The sequence below is a fragment of the Akebia trifoliata genome, chromosome 7, assembly GCF_017979445.1.
Source record: "Akebia trifoliata isolate Shusen 1 chromosome 7, ASM1797944v1, whole genome shotgun sequence".
Lineage (NCBI taxonomy): Eukaryota > Viridiplantae > Streptophyta > Magnoliopsida > Ranunculales > Lardizabalaceae > Akebia > Akebia trifoliata.
The window spans coordinates 32,985,782-33,006,764 of NC_141381.1; the positions used below are offsets into that span (position 1 = coordinate 32,985,782).

Here is a 20,983-nt window from a genome sequence, read left to right on the forward strand (position 1 = left end):
GGCCATTGGCGAAGTAGATACTTTAAATAGCATATTCAAATACAAATAAGGATATACTGTAACGGTGCCACAACTATGGCTTCAAAACATACATAGATGGACAGATTTAGCTTGATTTCTGCAAATTTGATACAAAATTTGATGCAGCAAAGGCCGCAGACCCACCAACCACACAAACCAGAGCCACAGCAACCTGCAAGGCCACCTCCCATGGGTACTCATCAGGGACAAGATAAGCACTAACAGGTCCAAGAGCCAGCAAAGCCAGGCTTAGGCTAAGGAGTGTTCCTGGTGTTCCTGGGTCTGTTGCTGCAGACAAGAGTCCAAATTCCTCAGCTCTTGAGAGAAGGCCTAGTTTCTCTATGCTTGATAAAGAAAACCCAAATTTCTCAGCGGCAGATAGCAGACCGGCTTTCTCGGCTTTGGTAAGAAGTCTTAGCTCCTCTACTCTTGTTAGGAGCTTTATAGGTGGTCCGCCAGAGTTGGTGCCATTTCTTGAGGCCTACATGTGTTCAAAGCTCAAACCTTGTCGATAGCATTTTAATTAAATCAAGAAAAAATAATAATAAAAACTCAAAAACATGTCAATCTCAGCCATAGTTGTTCAATTTGATATAAACCATGAAATCATCCAAGAAACAGTAGAACATACAAAATATGAAACTTAGAAACTATGAATGACACATTGAAATCTTCTAATAAGAAAACTCATACTATTAGTGGAAAAACATGATTTATTTATTTATTAAACATTTTCCCCCTCAATTGAAGGTATTAGATGATGGGCTGTTGTTGAGCTACTAACCTTTTTAGAGACGACAGATCGAGTAGTAGAGGAAGCAGGCTTTTGGGTAGCAGCCATGGATTGAATGAGAAGAGGTGTGAAAGATGCTGAGTGGTCTACTCTTGATTTGATACCTGCGACGAGTGAGAGTCCTCCTTTGCTTGTGTTGCAGACACCCATGGCTTCCATGGTTTTCTTGTGTTTTTCACTTGGCAAAGAATGATGATGTTAAAGAGTCTGTTCGAATGAGGCTCAAAGTGATGGGTGAACGTGAGTGATGGACAGTGGCTCGTGGCTCGTGGATAAGTGTTGAATTGAGTTGATACGTGTTCCAATATGGTTGGCTCTTTTTTTTTTTTTCTTTTTTTTCATCACGATAGTTTCAAACACCAGTGCAAAGTGGTAATAACTTTAGAGAGTTGCTATTTGCACCCCAACTTTTACTTATTACATCCCTGTTAAAAATAAAGAAAATAAATGAATGGGTGAATCTCCATTTCGTGAGTTAAACATGATGAAATTCCGAGTTCCATATACTGTTCATTTTAATTCTCAAAACATGTTTTCTAGAGAATTCGTCACTTTTATAATCAATGATCTTGCTAATAAAATACCAACGAACTCGTTGTTAAAATTATTAAGGGTACTTGACTTTAATATTACCTACAATTTCACTAGTAATTTATCAGTGAGCTCGTTGATTATAAAAGTCACTTCAAAATTATTGGTAATTTTCAAACGAGTTTGTTGATTATAAAAGTGATAAACTTGTTGGAAAACATGTTTTGAAAAATAAAATGAACAGTGTATCAAAACCAAAATTCGAACATATATTGCACATATTTTGGGAAATATATCTAAATAAATGGTTGAGAACAAGTAAAAGTTGGGGTGCTGATAGAAGCACTCTCAATTTTTTTTGGGATGGTCTAATCATAATTATAAACAATTACTGAAATTGATGTTTAGTAATGTTGAGATGATAATTTGAACCAAACCTTTGTAATGTTTGATGGTGTGTTAATCTTTCATTAGGGTGTGTCCCATATGCCTTGGTTCCGGACCTAGCTCATCCGATCCCCCTAGTCAGATGTAAGTTCAGACACTCCGTTCTCCAAATCAAAAAAAAAAAAAAATGAAGAAAAGTTCATGTTTGGTAAGTATTTAGTGCGACTTCAATTTGGTTAATTCGAATAAATTCGTAAAAGTTCTGTAAAAAAATCAAGAAAATTTTGAAAAATATAAAAACGTTAATTTTGAATTTCTTACCAAAATCCATCTTCTTCAACCTCCTAAAAACACTCCTATCTTAGTTCTTAAGATTTGGATGTTGAAAAAACTATAATTTCATATTCCATGATCAGCCAATAACTCATTGATTAATTCATCAATTCACCCAATTTAATTGATCAATCCACTTGCATCGTCGCATGTGCAAGAAAACCTACGACTGTGCTCTTAGTGTAGGAAAACTACATTGATGAGGTGCACCATATGCACTCATTTTTTTCTCATCTCACACTATTGCTTTCATCCACCTAAAAGTAGGTGAAAAACACAATATTTTTAATTTTATTGGTTTTACTCAGCCATCCCCTACTGAACTTGATTCAGTCTCCTTCTATCTCTCGTTTGCCTCTCCCTCTTTTTCGTTATTCTTCTTTGAACCTAAATAAGTTTCAACTAGGGTTTTCGTGGTAGAAGAAGTAATACCCTCAGATCTTGCAAAATAAATTAATAATAATCGTGAAAAACCTCAACTCCTAATCTATTAGTTGTTAAAAAATTTCAGTAGCGAAAAAAAAAAATTTAAATGAAACTTCATTCCGTATTTTTAAAATGAATTCGTCAACATAGATTCAATAGTAGATTTTCAAATCTACTTGAAATGATTCAATAGTGTTCCAATCAGTAGATTCCCATTGAATCGTTTCAGGTGAATCCGATAAGATCCTTCTGAGTCGCAATGTAAATTTTTTTGTAATTCCCTTTCGAGGAAAAAACTAGTCTTATTATTATTATTTTTTTTAAGTGGGTGTGCCAAGTAATTTCGTGAGTTATTTCTTTATTAAAAAATAGCGTTTAAGTTTGTGCACATAGCGCGACCTCTTTTTTTTTTTTTTTCTCTTAGTGCTAAGTGCTAAGAGATTCTCCCGTGCGTGCCACGTCAAGCATAGTAAGGGTAGTTTTGTAAACTGGGATCATTCAATACACGCGGGCTCATGTGATTTGTTCTCCCAGATTCTGCGAGCTCTGTAACGAAAAATATTTGTGAGCAAATGTTTTTTAACCTATAATCAAGGGCAAATTCGTAAAAACACTCGCATCAGTCAAAACTCAAAACCCAAGTGGCTCCTTCGAGGCTTCGACCTTCTGTCACAAAAACCCCGCGTAAACCCTAATCTCTCTCTCTCTCTCTCTCGCGATCGAGTTTTCGGCTATGGCGAACTCTGCCATTTCCCTGCAGAAAGTGAAGGAGTTTTGCTACTCTCAGGTCAACGACGAAGAGAAATGGGCCTTGAACAAGGTAATTTTCGCGCCTTTTCCATCATCATTCCTCAAATCATATTTCATTCGAAATAAATCTATTTGGATCCAAATAAACATAAATTGTTTAATTCTCTCATAGTTTTACAACTTCTCTGTAGATTCTGGTTTGGTAAGTATAGTAGTTCTGCAGAGATCGGAGTTTGATTGTGATTCATGATCTCTTTATGCGAGTTAAACTACCATTTTTCCACAGATCCTCCCCTATTCATCTATCATAAATCAATAATTCAAACCTGTTTGAATCGTAATTGTGTCCAATGTTTGAATCGGACCATTATTATGGTGTAATTGTCCGTGAGCATTACCATTTTTACCATCTAAGGTTGAAAATGTCTTTTAGAGGGAAAATGGTTAAAGTAAAGGGGAAAAAAAGCAGAATGATACTAAGAATTAGGTGGAGTTTTGGGGTACTTCTATGAAGATTTTGTATTTAATTGAGATTCAAAAGATGACTTTTATGGGAGTATACTCTTTGGTAGGGCTAGCTGTTTCATTCTTGTAATCTTGGTATTTTAGCCTTTTAGTAGGTCAAATCAATAATCTTGATTTGAAGTTTTTCGGGTATTTTCTCCCAAGAAATGGTTGGATCCTTTCCTTTGGGTTGTTGCTTATCTGCTTGGTATATGGTCCCCCATTAGATGGCAACATATCTCTTCAACTTCAAACATGGTGCAAAGATTGTCATTGCTCTTTTGTTTGGTTTATTATTGTTTGGTTTAATAATTTTGTTTGACTATTAGCCAATCCAATAACTCCTCAAGATTTAGTTTTCTGTGAGATTCTGGTATGTCTTTTTAGCCAATTTCACCCTTTATAAATAGTTCTTATCAATTTAGATTTTGTTTGGTTTCGATGCTTCTCTGCTCTAAGATTGTTGATTTGCCTTTACATCTCATTCTTGCTCCCTGAGGTATACACAATTACACTTTTCTCCCTCCTTTTCCATATAAGAAGAGGATTTCTTGTCTTTTTTTCTTTTTTACATGATGTTGGATGGGTCAGCCATGGTATTCTGATATGGTTAAGGAGCATGTGGTTATGGTTTCAAAAGAAGCTTGAATCACACCCAAACACTAGATGAACCCCCTTCGATTGCAGCTTAGTATGGGCTTCAGAAGAAGCTTTGACCACATAATTAGAGAGGTAGTTCTTGATATACTTCTATTAGAAAAGGACTATACTAACCTCAAGGAAGGAGAACGTGTAAAATTGATCCACGCTGTACGTATATGTGATGTCCAAGCAGTCATGACTTGCCCACCATTCAAAGGGTTTCACCCAACCCACTAGAGAAGTGTATCCATTTGTTGCTCAGAAGAAATACAATAAGTAGTCCAAAAAAGTCTACAGATTAGAATTCTTTATCCTAATTTAATGTCTTCCTCTGTAATTTCCTTGTGTGAGTCATGGAATGCTTGATTTTGAAACACCCTTGATCTTTATCACGTGTCTTCTGGAGACATGGATTCCGGCCTCTCTTCATCCTTCTATACATACTTAAGTATTTCTCTTTGAATTGCATGCAATTGGTCTTTGTTTTACAATGAACATGTAGCTTCTACAAGAAAATCCTTGAATATGACCTTTTGTTCAGCAAAAGCATTGAAAGGTGATTAAAGTACAGCTCAAGATGAGGCATCATCCCAAAGGCTCTGTTTCTTATTAGAATAGTGATATGGCTTCTCTTTGTGCTCATTCTTTGATGCTTTAAACAAATTCTTAAACCTTGCTTCTTGTACTCCTTTTTACCACTTTGTGTCAAAGGTGTGCGCCTCATATGCATATGCTGATGGTGGCAACTTGAAGTTGCTGTTCCTCATAAGGATCAATTTTCTCTCTATTGTTGATTTTACCCACTCGCCCCAACCCAACCTCAGCAACACACATTTGATAATATTCTGATAGAGGTTAACTGATGGCAAAAAAAAAAAAAAAAACCAAAAAAGGCTTCCCCCCAACAAATCTGAAATAGATTAACACATTTTTCCTGAGTTTCTTTTTCCCTATTGAAACTCCCTCATTATTTTTTAGCATTAGTTAAGCAAAGTTTGTGGATATGTGGTCATGAGGCTTATGCTCCATGTGTTGAAGCTTAGGCCTTAGACCACTTTTTTTTTTCTTTTTTTTTTGAACCTAGGACGTGGAAACAACACTTCACACATCTTACCAACTTAGCTAAGTTGGCACTTTGGCCTTAAACCTTTAAAGTTCCGTATACCACTTATGTTTAGAAATGTTGTTTGTAAGTTATTGCATCCATAGCCTCTTAAGTTACTGAAAATTCTAATACCACCGGACCTAGGTTAAACTGGGCGTCTATGACTAAAACAATGGCCTGCTGCTGTGAACATTCGTAACTAAGCAAAACTGTCTTTTGGTAAGAAGTAATTTACTTGGTTTGCTTGCTCCGATAACTGATATATTTCACAATGAATTTCGTTTTTTGCCTTTCTATCTTGTTTCCTTGTTACATCATGAATGTTGGTGTTTCTCAGAAGCTGTTGAGGTCGGTTGGACTGTTTGCTGGTTCAATCATTCTGATGCGCAATTTCGGCGATCTTATGGCCATTTGAGGATAGAAGAAAGGGTTCATGGACATCATCAGTTTTGAGTTTGATTACCTTGATTGACAGTGGGTAGCTATTTCTTTCCAAGTAGATCAAATGCTTAGTGCATGATTGTTGGCCTTAATATGGGGTCTTAGAGAAAACCTTATTTTGATATTTGATTATATGATAAAACATTGAGAAATGGTAATAATGGGACCTCTAGCATTGTAATCGTAATACCATAATTCTCAACGTATGATTTAGGGTACAATGTATCTGTCAACAGGCCCACCCAAGAGCTTATGAAATGTACGATTTCATGAGTCTTCCAGTTCAATCAGCTACAATTTTCTGGATAGTCACAAGAGGGAGGTCCCAAAAATAGTTGACATGTACCATGTGGTTATGACCATCTGATGAGATTGCTTTAGGGTTGAAGTACGTCTAAATCTGTCTCTTGGTTGGATTCTCCTGCTCATAGGTTGGAGTCTCCAGACTCATTTATTCTCGTATAAAGATATAATATTGTTAAGTTCTTTTCTCCAAGAATAGATGGAGAAGTATGTCCAGATGATAAGGAATGCTACAACGTTATATTTTGATTGATACAAGTTGATTTTGAAAGTTTATTTTAGGGAAATAGTGCAGCAAGAGTAACAATGAACAAACATCTCTTCTCCATGGTGACAAGCACACTCTTCCCCTAGCTTTATTTCTACCTGAGATGAACCAACTCTTATTTCAGAAAATGGTCTCAATGATCCATCCCCATTCGAATTTAGAACTATGAGATTACAGAAACTTATCAGTAGAACTAGTCTTTGCACGTCCAACATACTGTCCCCTTATTTGGTTCATAACATATTGATATAGCTCAAATTTCCTTGGCAATGGCAACTTCTTTACTCCTTTGCTTCATCTCCAAGCAAGGAATGAGTAGAGCTTGTGTCAATTCCTTCCATTGTGAACTCTATAGAGATTTCCCTGCAAAGTAAGCTTGTCCTTGCTAGGGTCAGGATAAAGCTTAATGAGAATTCAAACGATCTTTCATAAGTTTGCTAATCCAATGTTTGGGATAAGAAGACGGGCATGAGGATGATGAAAATTTTCCCAAAGATTGTTGACATTGAGGTTACTATTAAGGTTATGTGTACTGGAGTATGTAGCTTGCACTTGAAAGTGCTATTGGGATGATAGAACTTTCAATTATAGTGGATCTGCACTAAACTTTTTTTATTCTGCGCTCGATATGGATAGATTAGTGGCTTATATTAAAAAAGAGATCTCTTAATCTACTCTATTTGTGGATAATATTGTGACAATAAATAAAATTGAAGTGGGGGTTAATTTTAAAATTTGTGATTTAGGAGGAATACATTATAAACTTAGGCTATCAAGGTGTAAATTATGTAACACAACTCTAGCCAATACACACTCGTATGGATGCAGTACTAGGTAAAATTGGAAGACAATATATCCTTAAAAGGCTAGTTCTATTTTTTTTTTTTTTTTTTTTAAAGGTTCAATTAATACTTAAGTTTGAAAATTTGGTGAGGGTATGATCTATTGGATTGGTGTTGCATTAAATTAATTGGATCACTTCTGGATTGTTATGTGCTTGGCCATATTTTATGGAGCTGGATGTTGTGCCGTCGAGAAACATGTTCATAGGAGATCCATGACAAAGATGTGGATGTTGGGATAGATGAGTGCCTGAAGAAATTAATATATTGGAAAAAAAAATTAGGAATAATTCCAATAGTAGATAAAATAAAGAAAAATCGTCTGAGTTTGAGTATATATAAAATTAATAAAGATCATTTTGGTGCAAGTCGAGAGAACTTTAAAGAGTTGAAACATACACGGCTTATGCGATAAGGGCATGGAATCGTAGATCTTTTTTCTTGTGTATCCCAAAGAAAAAGATGTATGGTTATGTGCCTTTGCCACGTGTCATCATGTACGGTTATCATGACTCAACTTTAAAATGGTAAGAGGAATAAAAAAAATGACATGGATGATTATAATATATAAAGAGATAAATCAATATGTTGTGGTAAGATGCATGTATGTATGATTCTTAATAGACTTAAAGGACAAAATAAGATTCATGTTGTGGACCCCAGAGATTGGGACAATGTGATGATGATGATGTTGAATAAATAAAGAGAATTTCCCTTCTCCAGGTTAAGAGCAAGAAATCAAATAGTCAACTTGTGGCCAATCACGACCTTTTGGAGATTCCACTTTCTCTTCTCAAAATGTGGGGGGTGTTACAGTTTATAGTTCAATCATAAATATTTGGAGAGCAGTAGTTCTCTTCTCTTATTGGATCAAGAATTTCTTCCTCAATGTTTAGTAAGAGGTTTAGAGACAAGGTTGACAGAAAGTGAACCTGGACTGGCATTCCATTTTATTGAGGGAAGTACATTGATAGAGACTAGTTTGTTCCTCACGCATGTCCAAGGGAAGGGTGGGGCCTATAAATTGGACAGGTCATTCCAAAGTCATACTTTTGGACGGTCTTGATTTTGATTACTTCATTTATTTTTTGTTTTTTTCTTTGAAAAGAATAATGCTGTCGAGACCTTAAGATTCAACCTCACATCGCACACTTGACGTGTAAGTGTATGAAAACCATAGATGCATGTATGGAAAATCTATGGTTCCCATACACTTTCAGGTCAGGTTGTGCGACGTGAGGTGAAAGCATGAGGCCACTCCAGCATGACTCTTTTGAAAATTAAAAAGTAAAATAAAATCACCATTACTGATTGGTGTGGGGGTACCATAGGGACTGTTTATGTAGGCTACCCATAATTCAATCTAAGCTACTTGATGAGCCCAATGTATGATCTTGGATCCATTAAAAGCATCTCAGTAAAAATTTACATCATGATTGGATGATGTTAGGATTGCCCCATTGGTGCGATTATGCTGTAGGACCCATTGTTTATAGAATTAATGGTCTAGATTGATGAGTGGATGGGCTATTAGAGTAATTTTTGGTTTGTAGCCTTGATTTTTTTTTGGTCTGTAAGATCTCTTCTCATGTCATGTTGGAAATAAATAATTCAGTAAATGGGACTGTGTGTGTGTTGTTCATGAAAATATCTAAGATTGTTGTTTTCCTGTGATGGTTATGGTACATTGATGGCTCTCTTTTTGTTTGTTTTATACTCTATAATCAAGACTGCGACTAATTTCTTCAACCAAGGGCTTTAAATAAGTTTGGATTCTCTTCAACTTTTTATAAGGGTATTTGAATGATAAGCCCTTGTTTTTAGAGCTGCTATTGACCCTCTAACCTTTATTTATTACACCCCAATTACAAATAAAGACAATAAATGATTGATTGAGAATAAGTAAAAGTTGGGTGCCAATAGAATCTCTCTTTCTCTCTCTCCTTTTTTTTTAGCTGGATTTCTATTTGTTGGGTTTAGAATAGAATTTTATATGAGCTTAATCATAATTATAAACTACTAAAATTGTTTGAATGAATTTTATTATATTTTGTAATGTTGAGATAATAATTTGAGCCAAATCTTTGTAATATTTGAATAGGGAGTATTAATGTTTAATTAGAGTGTGACAAATTCTCCATAGGTGTGCAACTTATTCCCAAATTCTGATTTTGGTGTATTGTTCATTTTAATTCTCAAAACTTGTATTTCGAGTGAATTCGTCGCTTTAACAATCAATGAATTCGCTTGTTTATTTACGAATTCATAGGTATTAAAAGTGACGAACTCACGAGGTTGTAGGTTATAAAAACGACGAATGCATGCTTTAGGAATTAAAATGAACAATTTATCAAACTCGAAATTTTGTCGATAGTAAAAATTGGGGTGCCAATAGTAACTCTTTAAAAAGAAAATCTGAGTTAGCTTTCATCTCAAGTGGATGCAACATGTCAGGTCCTTTACGTTCTTTTGGTCTTATTTTAATAAATGGTTCCCAACTCCAATCCCATTTGACATTTTTGGACATCTTAAGAATTTTGACCTAAATCTATCTTGCTCTTTATATTCTTAGATCAAGTTGAATGAACCCATTAATGCAACACTTTGATGAAACCATGTTCTTGAATCATTAGTCTATGGGACCCATACAAGCCCAGATCACAAGTAATTGAGGAGCTTGTAATGCATCTCTCTCTCTCTCTCATGGTTTTAAAACTCGTCCAACATCAAGACGACTTGTCCGATTTGTTTTGGTATCGTCCACCAACGAGACAGATAGACGAGTCAAATGTATGGGACGAGATTAAAAATACAGGTTCATTTTCTCATGGTTGAGCAAAGACGTCTCAAAAGTATCGAAAAACTCATCCGAGACGAGATGTCAAAACGGGTTTTAAAACTATGCTCTCCCTCTCTCATGAAAATGTCTGTGATGTGCTATTTTCTTCTTATGGGCATGTTAATAGTTGATACAATGACATCTGATAGTTATCTTTTTGTTTTTATTCTATGGTAATTCGAACCCATTATTTTCTTCAACTTAATAAGGTTGAATACTAATTTTCAAGGGCTTTAAATGAGTGATTTTCTTCAAAACAATGATACCCATGTGGTTACAACTTGCAAGTCTAGTGGTAATTTTTTTTAGGGCTGCGTTATTACCACACCATTATATTATATATATACATCAAATTTAAAGATTCTCATGAAAACTAGAAATAACCTCATATATTTTTCAAACTATGACACCCTCCCTTTCTATCTTTCAGTAGATATTAGCAATAAAATGATTGAAATGCCCTTGTTTTCAACTTTTACTAAAAACACTTGATTTTTTTTTCTTTTCCAAAACCTGCTCATGATGCTCTGATCATCTAAGAAAGTGTCTGATTTTTGGATAGAAAGATCTGTGATCTTGTGAGCCCAACATGATGTATAACACGAGGATGTTATTTTAGTGTGTCCTTGTTTGTTTTTGTATTAATCTTTTCCTTCCAAAAAATACTTTTAACCAAAGAACCATTTTAGAGTGGTGTACAAATATCATATATTGGAGTGGTAAATAACATCCCTTTTTATATCAAAAATTAAATAAATATATGTCAATTGGTTTTCTCATATGGTCATGATAAGACAGACAGAGCAACACAACTTGTAAAGGAATTAGGGAGGAACTGGTGTTTCATAACCTTGTTTTGATCTTTTTGAATTTTTAATGGAATTTTTCTTGGCCTTTTCTTGATGAATGAATCAGTAGTCCTTAAAAAATAAAAAATAATGGAATTTGGACTTTTGGATTTGAACTTTTTTTTCCCAAGTTGTTGTAATCCATGTTCTGCAACTTGCATGAATGAAGTCATAGATCCAATTCAACTTGAAATAAAAAAAAACATAAATTAATTATTATAAAGTAGTTAGATAATGGGTTTAATCCTAGACATGATTTTTAAACTCGGTTTCACGTCTCGTCTCGTTTGGCATTGAAATAATAATTTTTAATCATTTAAAAAATCTAAAAAATTCTGAAAAAAATTCAGAAATGATTTCTATTAAAAAAATGAAGCCAAAAAAATATAAAATTAAAAAAAAAAATTATAATATATCTATTAAAATAAATAAATTAAATATTTACATTGTTATTAATGTTTTATTTTCATTATTACATATGTTTCATCTTCTTCATCCGATTTCATCTTGAATCGGATGAAGAAGATGAAGTTTTCCCCCAATTTTTTTTTTTTTTTTTGTTTATTTAATTAAGAAGATGAAGAAAAATTGATTTGGGTGAAAGAATATAAAGTTGAAAACGTTTAACTTATTTAATTCAGATGAGATTTTGAAAATCTCGTCCAATACATATCGTTTGTCTTGTGATTTATTCATTGCTATTAGGTTTGTCTCGGACGAGATTTTGTAAAATCTCATCCGAAACAACTCGTTTATCTCACAATATATGAACGTCTCAAATAAGTTTGTAATTTGATCTTGTTCAGCCTCGATACCAAGTTAACTCAGGCAATACTTCTCGATCTCGGACGAGTTTTCAAAAGAGAGGGTAATATTGACTTATATTTATAGATTTTGCCATGTATGCCTTGAAAAGTCAAACTGTAGATTGAAGTTTAAATAATTATTTAATAATTATTTATTAACTAAGCACACATGGATCGTTTAGAAACTTAGATTAATATCGATTATCAAAATGAATCACAATGCAACTAATTTGACCATTTGGTCAACAAAAGTGTTAAAGTTGTAGGATTAGAAGATTATTTAAAAGAAGTTAAATTCAAGACCTGTTATTATTTGCTCTTACATTATAGTTCTTTTAAAAAAAAAAAAAAATTAATGGGAGAAAATGTTTTTGGATTGTACTAGCAACCATGAGGGACTCACATTAAAATCCTTGGGATAAGACTTAGACGATGATAACCATTAAGTTGATCCTCTAATGACTTTAGAATGATTTTATTCTAAAAATCTTAAATTCAAGTCAAAATTTCAAATTTTAAAGGATTGATTAAAGAGTCGTGATAATATGCAGTTTTTTTTTTGGCATGTTCCATTTGCAAAATTGTATAAAATCATATATATTTATTTTTGTATATTCAGAAGTAATGGATTTACGATTCTGTGAAAGGAATATACAAAGAATCCACCAAAATGAGTGTTAGATTATCATCATTTTTTATTAAATATATTCTACATCATTTTTATTAAATAAGAAAAAAAAAATCGAAAATATATAAGAATTCAAATCTTTTTCAAGCAATCAAAATATATATATATATATAGATTTTTTTTTTTTTTTTTAATATCTTTTGAAAGATCAACAAGATTAAGACAGACCCAGACTAACTACAACCTCAGGAAAGAAAGATCTCTTTTGATCCTGAGAAATAAGAGAATCATAATCAATTTTCTAACAATTCACAATACCAAGAAAAGAGGCAAGAAAGTCCGAACAATTGAGCACCGAAATGATGTATTCTTCCCGTGTGTCAGAAAGAGATGTAGTCCTCCCTAATGGACATTGACAGAACAGAATAAAATCTTAAGGAGTTCGATACTAACTCATTCAAATCAATGGGAATGTGACCTTAAAGTTCATTCGTATCTTAGCCTATGCTATCATGCAAACTATAATTATTACAGTAAGGACCAATATATGTCCTATGTCAAAGATTTATCGTGCAACTTGAGATTTTCTCATTTCAGGTCTATATGACCATAGGTTTACTTTAAGAACCCCCCCCCCCCCCCCCCCCCCCCCCCCAAAGAAAAAAAAGTGATCCTTTTGAAATGTTGGACCTGTGGTCCTTCCATTGGTCTTTATGAAATATCCTCCAACATTTACAATAATAATCTTCAATAATCTGCCTTGTTAACGTCCACACTTGACCATTTCTTCTTCATGGAGGTTTTTTCTTTTTTTAGTAATGATTCTGTAGCTCAACTTGACAGCGTGACTCAAAAATTCATCGACGTGGATTTTTTTTTTTTTTGTTTTTTGTTTTTTGTGAGTAATGATTTTGTAACTCAACCTGACAGTGTAACTCAAAAACTCACCAATGTGGTATGCACAAAAAATCGTAGATTCTTTCGTTCGGGATACATAACTGCAGGTAGTAGGTCAGTTGTGTATCACGAGGGAAATATCTACGATTCTTTACCCATGCCTTGTCGGTGAGTTTTTTAGTCACCCAATTAGGTTGAGTTATAAAATCAACACTCTTTTTTTAAATTCAGGGAGTATCTCCACCTTTGGTGAGACTAATCTAATCTGCTTGGGACCACACGCACCATCCAACACCCTATCATGTGTTACGACATTTAAGTAGTCACATTTATGTGAAGTGACATGTAGAGACTCGAAGTCACAACATGGGGAGCAAACCCAATTACTCCTTACCATATAAACTAACCCCCCTTGGGTTGGAGCTTTTTTAATGTATAGAAACAGTCAAATATGAAAATTCTTGTCATAAAAATTTGAGAAAAAATGGTTATTTGAAAAATAAATAAAAAATCATTACCATCATAGTATTTTCCAAAGATTTGGGGTCGACAAAAGAATCATATTCATTCATTCTATTTTAACTTATTAGAGACTATCTTTAAATGTGTTCACACACACACACACACACACACACACACACACACATATATACATATATACATGAAAAATGTTGAAGTAACATCAAAATTGACGTTGATTCTCATATTCGATGTCAATTTAAGTTACTCCAGCATGGATCTATATATGTTTTTTTTGTTATCTTCGTATCAAACTCTTTAAGATGTGACAATATTCTAAATATTTGCTTGAAAAATGTTTTCCAAAGGAGAGCTCAAATGATTGGGATATGATTATCAAATATCATATTAATACTTATTGAAGCCTAAATCCTTAATTCATAACTAGAAGTAGATGTATTTATGAAAGCGTGATTAACTTTTGACGAATTTATGATTCTGGCTTATTATTCATTTTAATTATCAAAACGTGAACAATAATGAATTCAAGGTTTTAAAGTGACAATCTCACAAGTTTAACTATTTTTAGCGAGATAGTCACTTTAAACCTCCTAAATAATCCCTTTAAAACCTTCGATAATGGTCCATTATCGTTCACATCTTGGTAATTAAAATGAACAATGAGTCAGAATCGTAAATTCAATTCACAAAATGGTATTTCACCCTTAAAATTTCATATCAAAATGGATTGGGTTTGGGACAAAAATGGATCAGGTCCCTTCACATACCTATAACATACATCCAAAATAATCGGAACGCATGTCTCTTTCCATCTATAATAGGGCTGTCAATGGATCTATCACCCGATAACAACCTAATCGGGTTTGGATTGGATCGAACCTGATTTAAAATACAAAATCTAAATAAATTCTCAAATAAATAATATAATTTAGGTACATTTTGAAATTTTATTGGACTGGGATATGATTGATCCAGAACCAATCTGATAACAATATTGGATTGGAACCTAAATGAAATCCATCCGAAGTTATTGGATCGGGTTTCGGGTCTGAAGTGGAGCGTAGGTATCCAACGTCAATATATGCTATCAAATTCCTGACAGAGCTATGGTAACGTTGGTGACAGCACGGTCGCGTGCGACAGCTGTTGATGTCAGCAATTAGCACGTCGCTATCGCAAGTTGATGTTGTGCTGAGCTGTGAACATCCTTTGTGCTTTCGACACGTGCAACTTTCTAACTCATAAACGACACGTGGCTGTATTTATTTCAGCCGTACATATTATAAAAGTGCAACTTGGTAGAGTTAAGGTTAAAGCGCACGCGTCACGTCAGAGATGAAGTGGGACCAGAAAAGGTATCACTCCTCACTCCTCTCTCCTCTCCTCTACAGAGGAGGGAGACATTTCGCAGGTCTGGTCATGACTTCCCTCACAACCCATGCATAAGTTAGGTTGGATTTGTGTCTAAATCCATCACGCTTTTATTTTAGTTGAATTTAATTCTAAATGTAACTATATATCAAACAAATTTTATAAGAAAATAATATATTTTTATTCAAGGATTCGTCGATTAATTTTATGATTTATTCGAAAAATCTCTTATTTTTCTATAGGTTTTGAAGAAAAATTTAGAGAACTTTGCCTTCAAGTGTACAATAATTGTATATTCAAGGAAAGTGTTTATGATTGTGTGCACTCCACCATGTCAATGTAGTGTCGAAGACTGTATTGTGGGAAGTCAATTTAACATTTTTCTTTTTCAATTAGATTGTATAGAATTAATTAAATGGATTCTTACTTATTTTCTTTAGGTATCAAATGCTGATGAACCACCACGAGGACACTACCGATAATGAGTTGTCAAATAAACAATGACACCAAGGAGACATATGTGGGATGTTGAAGACGACAATGACATGCTGGCGACTAATGAATGTGATCTGAAGTCCAAGACACCTACTACAATATGAGTGATACATGTCACTTTCGAGAGAAGGGAAATGAATGGTGCACTGAAGGATGGTGGCATGGATAGGTGTTAGATGGTGATTTCTCAATCTTTATAGAAAGAATTCTATAAATAGAAATAATGAATAGTGAAAAGGGGTTCTACTCATTCAAGTATGGCATTAACATCAACATTCGGGTGACATCAGAAGAAGGAAAAAAGAGGAGCTCTAAGGTATGGCACCGACGTAATGTGTGGAGAGACAGTTATCGAACGACCACCTATGTGGTTTAGGCTACATCCATAGACATTGCCCAACCATCTTGCATTTGATGGGGCTAATAGCCTTATCCAATTGATCTTAAATTTTTCTTTGGTCAATTACAACAAGTACCCGTCGATTCTAATTCTCAAGAATTAAACAAGACATAAAACATTTTGAATCATTGTAAATTTTTTTTTTTCTTCAAATAATTGACATTTTATTTATAAAATAAAACAATTAATTTAATTACAAATTCTTCTAATAAAAATATGAGATTTTTTTTTAATTAAAAATCATATTTTGACAGATATGGATATAGAATCGTATCCGATCTGGATTCGAATTGGGTCAAGGGACATCAACCATATCCGAATTATATTTTAATTTGAATATACTTGATGAAATCAAACCTGTTAAATTCAAATTCAAGTCACTCGGATTTTAGATAAAATTCAAACCATTTTAAGCTTTATTAGATAGGACCAAACAATTTCAATTCCATTTTTGACCCGAATTTAATTGGGTTGGTAAGAGAAGGAAAACGGATCCCATGATTTCGAATTCGGTTCCGGTTAATTGATACCCGTTCACACCCCTAAACTGTTCCATGCAAAACATGAGCTAATTAAATTGTACCTACGGCGCACGATAGTGAACAGAGCATTTTAGTTTTAACCTCGTTGAAATAACGATTCCTGTACGGGTCATACAGGTCGCAGAGAATCAAATTTCGACTTAAAAAAAAAAAAAGAGAAGCTACGTTGCTAGCCACGTGTCAAACATCGGCTAGTAACGGTCCGTAGTTCTGGAGAACAGCTAAGAGGAGAGAGAAAAGGACACCGCGGCTTGACGAAGCCGAATTAGATACTAGTCGACACGTGTTTCTTCTCTTTCTTCAATCATTATTAGTATGACACGTGTCTCCACAACACCGCTCCCAAAACCTAGAGGTGGAGACGCTTGTTTGGCGTCGTAGATAAATCTGCCAACAACACCACGTGTCCCTATAAAGCTCCTCTTGATGCCACGTGGTTACTTTTGGTGCGTTTCCTCGTATTATTCGAGGGTATTTTCGTAAATTCTGAAATTGTGAGAGGTACTTAAACTTTCTCTCATCAAACTTTCTTCCTGTTTTTCTCTGTTTCTCTTCTTTTGTTTTTAAATTTCTGTGTTTTTTTATATTCTCCCTTTCATGTCGCCCTCTGTTTCTTTGGCCAATTTCTAGCGAGATTCAACGCGAAAATTCGAAATTTAGTCTCTTGGTTTTGTTGAAATCGATCAAAGAATTTTTTTCGGAGGGAAAAAAAATCTGAAAAACAAACTTCTCTTGGATTTTTTTTCTTGGTTTTCTATCTTAGCCTGCTTTCTCTGTCTCTTTTCATGGATTTTCACCTTGTTTTTTCTTCTCTGTTTTTTTTTTTATGCTGTAATATTTCTTTCAAATGAAACTCCTGCATCTGGGTTTCTTCGAATCCGATCAGAGACATAACAGCTACTTTACAAGGAGAACATATAGTAACTGAAGCGTTTTGGTTGTAATTTTATATGTTTTTTGAAAGATGGAGGGAGCAAATGAAGTTGTAATTGGAGAAATGGAACATGTTTCGACGAACCCAAGAGATCTATTGAAGAGATTTGCAGTGGGAAATCACCACCCAACCCAATTAACAGAGAAAACGGAAGAAATCGAGCTAAATCTAGGCCTCTCTTTGGGGGGTCGATTTGGGGTAGACCCGAAACAGAGTAAGCTAGTTCGATCATCTTCGATTGCAGTCCTGAAAACTATACTAAGAGACGACGATGCAGCAGCTCCACCCCCTGTTGTCTATCATGCTTTAATTAAGAGCTCTTCGCTACCTATAGAGACTGAAGAAGAGTGGAGAAAACGTAAAGAGTTGCAGTCTCTGAGGCGGATGGAGGCGAAGAGGAAACGATCTGAGAAACAGAGGAACTTCAGAGCGAGTAAAGATCGAGTTACTTTGGAGGGAAATAGCGAGGAGGATAAACGAGGAGCAGAAGAAGAAGGTTTAATGGGCATTAATTCAAAACGAAAGGTTGATGGAATCTCTGCTGCTGTTGCTCCAAAGCAGCAGCAATATATGGCTACAAATGGGTTATCTTCTTCGATGGCTCTGCCTTTTGGGGTGCCCATTTGGACTGGTTCTGCCCGAGGATTCCAAGCACCAGTGTCGCAGGGTTCAGTAGGATCACAAGGGAGTAGCTTTTCTGGAATTTCTGATTTTGAGAGCAAACCTGTTCAAGGTATCATATTCTTCTTTAATTTTGTTTTGCCATTTGTGGGATGACAGATTGTTTATACTTTATAGTGGAATTTCCCCCAAAAATTGAATTATATATATATATATATATAATTTTTTTTTTTTTTAATTTAAAAGGGTAAAAAATTATTTTGGGCGTTTTTCCTTCTTTATTTACTAGGAGGGAGTGGTGGCAATTTGGGAGGATCAACCCGAACCCATTGGGTTGAACGCGTTCTTGGGTCAGGTCCGGGCATAGTTACTTTGGGTTCAGGGAAAAAATGATCCACTAATATTGGGTTAGGTTCAAGAATAGACATCCGAACCCAAATATTGCTTAGATATGTAATTAATAGTATATAATGATTGTGGAGTGATAAAAATTCATGGCCATCTGAACTGTTCATGTGTACCATTAACACATATCTTGAGGTGGATGCGTGAAACGCGGGTGGTGCGGCATGTTTGTCGAATCATGTAAAAATCTTTCGTGTTCTCTATTTTCTTTGTCTTTTCTATTCTTTTGTGGGTTTAATGGTGTGATTTTGATCTAAATCATGATCTTGAGGTGTACCACAAAAAATACATTTACAATGATTATAATGCAACTTTAATAACTTATTTTCTTAGAAATTGTAAGAAATAAGGAGACGAATAGTTAATCACCTTGTTCTTCTTTAAATTTTATGTATAATTTCATGTCTCTAAACTTTGAAACACTTTTTTAGGACAAATAATAAAAATTCTATATTCTTTTACATGCCAATTATCTCTATGTATATAAGACCTTATCATTACTAAATTATCCAGTATTAATGGGGGGAATGAACCAACCTGACCAAATCGACTTGGGTTGGGCTCAATTTAATTGTCAACCTGGCCCAATCGCATAAGTTGCATCCCTATTTACTAGTATCAAAAATAAAAAGTATATATCGAATATTAATATTTCTATGCTCTTTAGTTAAGTGCATTAGTCATGCAAGGAGTAACCTCAAGATCAAGTCATTAAGCGGTTATGCGTTCGCCAACGGGAACTATAGATCTATAGCCCAAAGCACAAATCTCAATCTCAATCTCAATTTATATTTCCTTATAATGTGCTTTTTTGTTTCTAAAAAAAAATAGAAGATGATTTGAGGGTATTAGGGAATAACCCTAATAAAAATAAAAATAAAAATCAGTGAGAGGATATGAACTTGGATAACAAAGACAACATTGTTATTGAGCAAATTAATGGTTAGAGCCTTAGGAGTGTCAAAAGCAAAATGTGAGTTATCCTCGTTAAAGTCTACGAAAAATGTAGAAAATGACGTAGATTGAGATAGTAAAAGAGATAATCTGAAGACACGTGCCTTAGTTGAAGATATAGCTTTAGAGTGGGATCGATTATGCAATGCGATTCATGTTGTCAACACCCAATATTTGGAATTAAGGCATAGAGATGAATGAATTAAACTTACCTCTCTATTCTGACAGTTTTAAGGATCTTAATTTCACAGGTTCGAGCAATTGCACCGAAGCAAGAAGCCCAGTGAGTGTCCAATCGTTACCGGAGCAGAGTGAACAGAAGCCCATTATTATTCCTAGAACAACTTGTACCGAAAAGTCAGGTACCTCTAGCAAAGTGGAGTTGGAGAATCAATCGAAGAAACACAAGGTTGTCGTCGGGAACGATGTAGTAAAGGAAAGTGGAATGAATGTGATGGAAGAGATGCCATGTGTGTCAACAAAGGGAGATGGTCCTAATGGAAGAAGAATAGAGGGGTTATTATACAAGTACAAGAAAGGAGAGGAGGTGAGAATAGTGTGCGTGTGCCATGGCAATTTTCTTACCCCTGCTGAGTTTGTTAAACATGCTGGTGGAGGTGACGTGGCACATCCCTTAAAGCATATAGTTGTCAACCCTTCTTGCTTTCTCCCCTGACGGTATCCATGTCATCTCCTCAAAAATGGGAAACAAGTAGTAGTAGTTTTACGTTTTTTTATTTTTAATGGAAGGGTATTTTATACTGCATTGGTACATGATGCCTCTTCTTTTCCTAGGAAGAAAAATCTCTGAAGAGCAAAGAAGAGATTTTCACATGTACCCTATGAAGGCTGTTTATAGATGTTATGTTTTCCCTCTAATTTAACTCCTGAGCTTGAACATGGAAATTCAGAGGCAAAATTGAGCATTAAATTTGAAAAAAAATCATAACTGATTATGATTGTGTAGGCATCGAAATTTGTAGAAGGTTTTTACAAATTTCACCAATCTTATAAAAGACTCTGCACATCCAAATTGGGTTCATTGGTAGGGATCAACCTTCTAAAGATCGAGTTCTGAATTTTCTCAAATAAGGCCTATAAGCCAAGAGAGTCTTAAGTGATCCACATTAAAGGGCTTTATACCTAACGAATGAGTGAAGCCACCAAAAATCCGTAGAGTCCTCAAAATTAGAATAGGATAAAATTAACCTTTAGATCAATTAATTAAAGTAAATTATGTCAGGACATAGACAGATAAATTTATCTTAAGTTTATAAATATTAAAATCTCTTTAATTTGGAGGATCTTTTGATCACTTTTTCTTAGAAGACAAAAGTACTTTCTCTAGAGAAGAAGAAGTTTTTAAATTTTATTTCAGAGACGAAGTAAAATTTTTTAAGAGAGACTTGGATTCTAA

The 20,983-nt window shown here is 34.5% G+C and overlaps 2 protein-coding genes and 1 long non-coding RNA gene across 3 annotated transcripts; 2 read left to right on the plus strand and 1 right to left on the minus strand.

Moving 5' to 3' along the window:
* Nucleotides 1–5: 5 nt before the first annotated feature.
* On the minus strand, nucleotides 6–1,051 carry LOC147399224 (wiskott-aldrich syndrome family protein, putative (DUF1118)). The gene is made up of 2 exons (XM_086448703.1): nucleotides 806–1,051; nucleotides 6–502 (listed from the first exon to the last, which is right to left on the minus strand). The coding sequence occupies exons 1-2, from the start codon at nucleotides 971–973 to the stop codon at nucleotides 107–109; spliced, it is 564 nt and encodes a 187-aa protein (XP_086304829.1). The 5' UTR covers nucleotides 974–1,051; the 3' UTR covers nucleotides 6–106.
* A 2,098-nt stretch (nucleotides 1,052–3,149) lies between these two features.
* Nucleotides 3,150–6,512, plus strand: LOC147399225 (uncharacterized). The gene is made up of 3 exons (XR_015180110.1): nucleotides 3,150–3,311; nucleotides 5,637–5,711; nucleotides 5,830–6,512. It is a non-coding gene; the product is annotated as an uncharacterized LOC147399225 (long non-coding RNA).
* Nucleotides 6,513–17,188: 10,676 nt separating this feature from the next.
* Nucleotides 17,189–20,445, plus strand: LOC147399226 (ninja-family protein AFP3-like). Its single transcript, XM_086448704.1, has 2 exons — nucleotides 17,189–18,319; nucleotides 19,818–20,445. The coding sequence occupies exons 1-2, from the start codon at nucleotides 17,617–17,619 to the stop codon at nucleotides 20,240–20,242; spliced, it is 1,128 nt and encodes a 375-aa protein (XP_086304830.1). The 5' UTR covers nucleotides 17,189–17,616; the 3' UTR covers nucleotides 20,243–20,445.
* The last annotated feature ends 538 nt before the right edge of the window (nucleotides 20,446–20,983 follow it).

Excerpts from the sequence above, each read along its gene's own strand:
- LOC147399224 (XM_086448703.1), bottom strand. The coding sequence starts at position 973 with ATGGAAGCCATGGGTGTCTGCAACACAAGCAAAGGAGGACTCTCACTC. Across the intron at positions 503-805 it reads GATCTGTCGTCTCTAAAAAG|GCCTCAAGAAATGGCACCAA; the intron begins GTTAGTAGCTCA and ends GAACACATGTAG.
- LOC147399226 (XM_086448704.1), top strand. The coding sequence starts at position 17,617 with ATGGAGGGAGCAAATGAAGTTGTAATTGGAGAAATGGAACATGTTTCG. Across the intron at positions 18,320-19,817 it reads TGAGAGCAAACCTGTTCAAG|GTTCGAGCAATTGCACCGAA; the intron begins GTATCATATTCT and ends TTAATTTCACAG.